Below are 5,000 nucleotides of genomic sequence, written 5' to 3'. Positions count from 1 at the left end.
CCACCATATTTGAGCTATTTGCCACAGTCTGATTGGCTGACTTAGGTTGCAGCGATCACTAGGCAGACTGGTATTTTACAGTCAGACACTCACTTTTCATTCTTCCTCTCTGTGACCATCGTTACCATACCAACACATATTGCTATGACATCAGGTTAAAACCTTCAAGCTCCTGCCGGTGTATCCTCTCTGTTCTCCTTATCTCTTTCTCTCTCCTTTTTTCTCGTTCTCTCTCTCTTTCTCTTTCTCATCTCCCTCTTTCCTTCATATTCTATCTCTCTCTCTCCCCCACCCCCCACCCTTCTTCAGCCTTATTCAGATTGATGGCTGGTCCAGAGCCCATCTGTAAAGAGATCTGTCCACTCTGCTGCCACTCCCCTATTAACCCACTACTGATGAGGGATCAGGTTTCTGCTAACCCAATCCAGCTGGGCTGAGAGCTGGCTGGCCTCAGGCCTGGCCTTAACCCTCTCCTACTGGGCTGTCTGTCTGGGAGACTTCAGAGAGTGTGAGAGTGCCTCTCTAATCAAGACGAATGCAGCAGAGAGATGCCATCAGATCTGATAGCTCACACTCCAAAACGGGGATGATCATATAACAAATCCAAGTGTATAAGTGTGTTAGTGTGGCTGCACATGCTTGAGAATGTTTGTGTGAGTGCATATGTGTGTGTGTGTGTGTGTGTGTGTGTGTGTGTGTGTGTGTGTGTGTGGGTGGGTGTCTGTGAAGGGGGGATGAGGTTTAGGAAGAGAGAACCGTGAGCCTGCCTTTTGGTTCTTTTGTGTGGATAACAGAAAGAGTGCTTCTGAGGTATGTGAACGTATGTGTGCTGATGTTGAGTGTGTGTGTGTAGCTTGTCCCTCTTTTGATATACACATTCACATGTATGTGTCAGTGTGTGTGTTTTCCTGCGCACGTGTGTGTGTGAGTGTGTGTGTGATGTGTGTGTGTGTGTGTGTGAGATGTGTGTGTGTGTGTGTGTGTGTGTGTGTGTGATGTGTGTGATGTGTGTGTGTGTGCGATGTGTGTGTGTGTGTGTGTGATGTGTGTGATGTGTGTGTGTGTGTGTGTGTGTGTGCGTGTGTGTGTGTGTGTATGTGTGTGTGTGATGTGTGTGATGTGTGTGTGTGTGTGTGTGTGTGTGTGTGTGTGTGTGTGTGTGTGCGACGTGTATGTGTGTGTGTGTGTGTGTGTGTGTGTGTGTGTGTGTGTGTGTGTGTGTGTATGATGTGTGTGTGTGTGTGTGTATGTGTGTGTGTGTGTGTGTGTGTGTGTGTGTGTGTGTGTGTGTGTGTGTGTGTGTGTGTGTGTGTGCTGTTCACACCTCTTGATGGCCTCCTCCTGTCGTCTCTTCTTCTCGTTCTTCTCCTGCAGGTAGGTGAGGTGAGCGTGTGAGCGCACGCGGTCGCTCTCGCGGGCGATGTCGGCGGCGTTCTGCAGGACCAGGCCGTGGTAGGACTTCATCCCGCTGTCCTCCACGTACTGCAGGAAACGCACGCTCCGCTCCTCCTCAGGAGGATCCATATCAACACACACACACACCTGGGGAGAGGGGCGCTGAGAGGTTAATGCAAATACACACACACTCACAAACACACGCACACATACACATATACACACACACACACACACACACGCATTCACACACACACACACACATTACCACACATTTCTAATTTTGGCTCACACACCATTTCTATATGCACATGCTGTGCACACACACACACAAATTAAAATGTCTCAAACCCATGAAGATTAAAACTGGGTCACAAGCAAGCACTTAGTTTTTAGAATGACAATGTAGGCAGGTATGATTTGAAATGTTGCATACATGTGTGTGTGTGTGTGAGACAGTGAGCTGTAGAGGAATAGGTAGAAAAAACAGGCTTTGCAAGACACACTGCATCCTTTTGAACCCAGCACCTGCTGTGTGTGTGTGTGTGTGTGTGTGTGTGTGTGTGTGTGTGTGTGTGTGTGTGTGTGTGTGTGTGTGTGTGTGTGTGTGTGTGTGTGTGTGTGTGTGTGAGAGATGATTTAGGCAGGTTCCTTTCATCCTATTATCCACACTGGGAACCATGGCGAGCTCTGATTGGCTGATCTTTCTCACACTCACTGTAACAGTTGCATCATGCCAGAGACAATTTCATCAGGGAGCTCTCTCTCTCTCTCTCTCTTCCCCTTCTTCTTTGTACCCTCTTCCGCTCTTTTCCTTCTCTATCTGTAGCTTTCTCCCCTCTCTATCTCGATCCCTCCCACTGTCTTTCTCCTTCTCAATGTCTGTATCTGTCTCTCCTCTAAGCAGCCTCCTCGCCCCCTCCATCCCTTTTCCCTCCCTCTGTCCTTCCTTCATGAGCGTCAGTGACTTTGCCGGTCGCCCCTCACACAGACCCTCTGGTGGTACACTGACTCGCTACTTCAGCAGTCTCCAGCCACCCTATGACACCTTATGACACCCCTATGACACCCCTATGACACCCTGAGTCAGGTTGATGCCACATTCAGACAGTCATCTTACACATCTGGAACTGAGTGAGGTTTAGGAGACTGTGTGGGACATTGATTTGGTCCTGGAACAGAGGACCTTTAGGAGCTTTAAGTGCATGAGAGCACTGAAGAACACGCACAGGGAACAGTAGATAACCAGCAGCATATTTTTCAGGGTCTGTGTGTCAGTGTGTCTTTGCACGTGTGTTCCTGCTCTTATCCTTTCTCTCTGTCTCAATTCAAATGTTCCCTCACTTTTCTATACCTTCAATGCACTCTCTCCCTTCACTCTTTTTTCTCTTTTAATCCTTACCCTATCTCTCTCTCCCGCTCTCTCTCTCTCTCTATTCCACAGCTGCATTCTAAAAATGGACGGTAAGGAAAGCAGCAGTGTCGTTTCTAGGCAACAGCATCTTGTGAACCAGGGTGACATAATGCAGGAAGTGGGGGATCCTTATTCAGCGTGTATGTGTGTTTGTGTGCATCTGTGTGTGCATCTGTGTGCGCGTGTGTGTGTGTGTGTGTCTTTTGAGGAATCATTCATTCCACCTTGATCATGTGTATATGTATGTGCCTGTTAGTAGATGTGACTGTTGGGTCTAAATGACTGGCTATCTAACATGGGAAAGGCTGAGATTCTATACCCACACATCCACACACAAACGCTCACATATATTTACATACACATAAATACACACTCAAATGGACAAGGAAATGGGTCAATGAAATGCATCATAAACCATCTCAGAACCAGGTCAGTGGAAACAGAGTTAAAACACACACACACACACACACACACACACACACACACACACACACACTCACAACTACAAACACACAATTATGATCATACACAGACTCATAATAATAATAAATATTCAACAACACTCACAGACAGATTATTACTTCTAGTACTCAGAAATGGATTGCTAAAAAGACACACACACACACACACACACACACGTGAAATTACATGTAGGTGGGTTCAAATTCCTCCCTTTCTAAAACATGCGTGACAGTCCAAAATAAATACAAAATTCTGTCAACACACTATAATGTAATTAATGCTACATTCACTGTTAGTAAGGTTAACACACACACACACACGCAAGCTCACACTCATGAATGCACACACACACTCACCTGTGTTCCACTTGTCTCCGGTTCTCCCCACGTTCCGGCTGTGTGTTTTGCAGGGGTGAGGCCCTGGCTGTTAATCCTTCTCTTTTAAAAAAAATATACACCTCTCACTGCTGAGTCCGTGTCTCGCACTCTGTGGCCAGAGGGCTCACACACTCCGCACACACACTCACACGGTCGCAGTCACTTGCTCGCTGGAAGATTGCCTGGCGTCGTGTCTCCACCGACGCGGAGGTGAGGAAGAGGACGAGCGAGAGAGGAGGGAGGAAGAATCCCATCTTTAGCGTTCCTCCACCTCCAGCCTCCACCTCCAGGAGAGGCCGGCGTCCGGCCCACTCTACCCCAGAGACGGGCACTCGGGGATGGGCTATGGCAGCAGAGACTCCCCCTCTCCACCTCTCTCTGTCTCTGTGGAGGAATGAGGCTCTCCCTCTCTCTCTTTCCCTCTCTCTCACACACACACACGCTCTGAGCGCTGCTGCAACTACTGCCTCATCAGCTCGTCGCACACACACACATGTTCAGCGTACATGTGTGTGTGTGTGTGTGTGCGTGTGTGTGTGTTTCAGGAGGAGAATTAAAGGCAAAGCTGTGGGGAGTCTTCATACGTCAGCATTGTGATCCAGCTTTCTCTCGCTGCTGTTGCTGTGTGCGCACATACACACACACACATAAGCTGGCTCACCCACACATCCACACACGTCACACACACACGCACGCACACACACACGCAGCGGTCGGCTCAAGCGTCACTAACAGAAGGCGGCGAGCTGCAGGGAGGCTGGCTGCCGCATCTCTCTCTCTCTCTCTCTCTCTCTCCCTCTGCATCCGTCTCACTCTCCTCCGTTTCTCCCCAGTTCCTTTCCCTATTCCTTCTTCTCTCGCTCTCTCTCTTTCGGTGTCTCTCTTTCTCTCTCTTTCCCTCTCTCTCGCCCTCTCTCTCTCTCTGTCTCTCTCCTGGTGAGTAGTAAGTGCTTGGGGTTAATCCAGTCTTCAGTAGATCAGCAGACAAAAAGGCTCTCTACCTTCTCTCTGCCACAACCGTTTCTGCCCTTCTCTCCTCTCATCTTCTCTCCTCTCTTCTCCTGCACTCTCTCTCTCTCTCTCTCTCCTTCTCTCGCTTGTTACTGGCATCTCCCTCTGCTCACTATCTTGCTCTCACACATTCTCCTCCCCCCTCACTCTGATCCCCCTCTCTCTCTCTCTTTCCTCTCTCTCTCTCTTTCTCTCTCTCTCTCTCTCTCTCTACTCCTCTCTGTCTCCCACACACTGACAGAACCCTAGCACCATGGACAGTTCTGAATGAGCTAGAAAAATCATGTGCGTGTGTGTGTTTGTGTGTGTGTGTGTGTGTGTGTGTGTGTGTGTGTGTGTTT

At 48.8% G+C, this 5,000-nt stretch overlaps 1 protein-coding gene across 1 annotated transcript in view; it reads right to left on the bottom strand.

Annotated features, from left to right (window-relative positions):
- nyap2a (neuronal tyrosine-phosphorylated phosphoinositide-3-kinase adaptor 2a) overlaps positions 1-4,711 on the bottom strand; it is a 35,204-nt gene extending 30,493 nt beyond the window's left edge. Inside the window, exons 1-2 of the mRNA XM_031573123.2 lie at positions 3,628-4,711; positions 1,325-1,542 (exon numbers count right to left, since the gene is read on the bottom strand). Of these exons, the coding sequence (XP_031428983.1) occupies positions 1,325-1,524 (200 nt within the window). The 5' untranslated portion in view covers positions 1,525-1,542; positions 3,628-4,711. The remainder of the gene's footprint in view (positions 1-1,324; positions 1,543-3,627) is intronic.
- Between the last annotated feature and the right edge of the window lie 289 nt (positions 4,712-5,000).

Source organism: Clupea harengus, chromosome 9 (assembly GCF_900700415.2).
Source record: "Clupea harengus chromosome 9, Ch_v2.0.2, whole genome shotgun sequence".
In the NCBI taxonomy this organism is placed as follows: Eukaryota; Metazoa; Chordata; class Actinopteri; order Clupeiformes; family Clupeidae; genus Clupea; species Clupea harengus.
The sequence above is the reverse complement of the archived record's forward strand: the minus strand, read 5'-3'. Positions and strand labels throughout refer to the sequence as shown.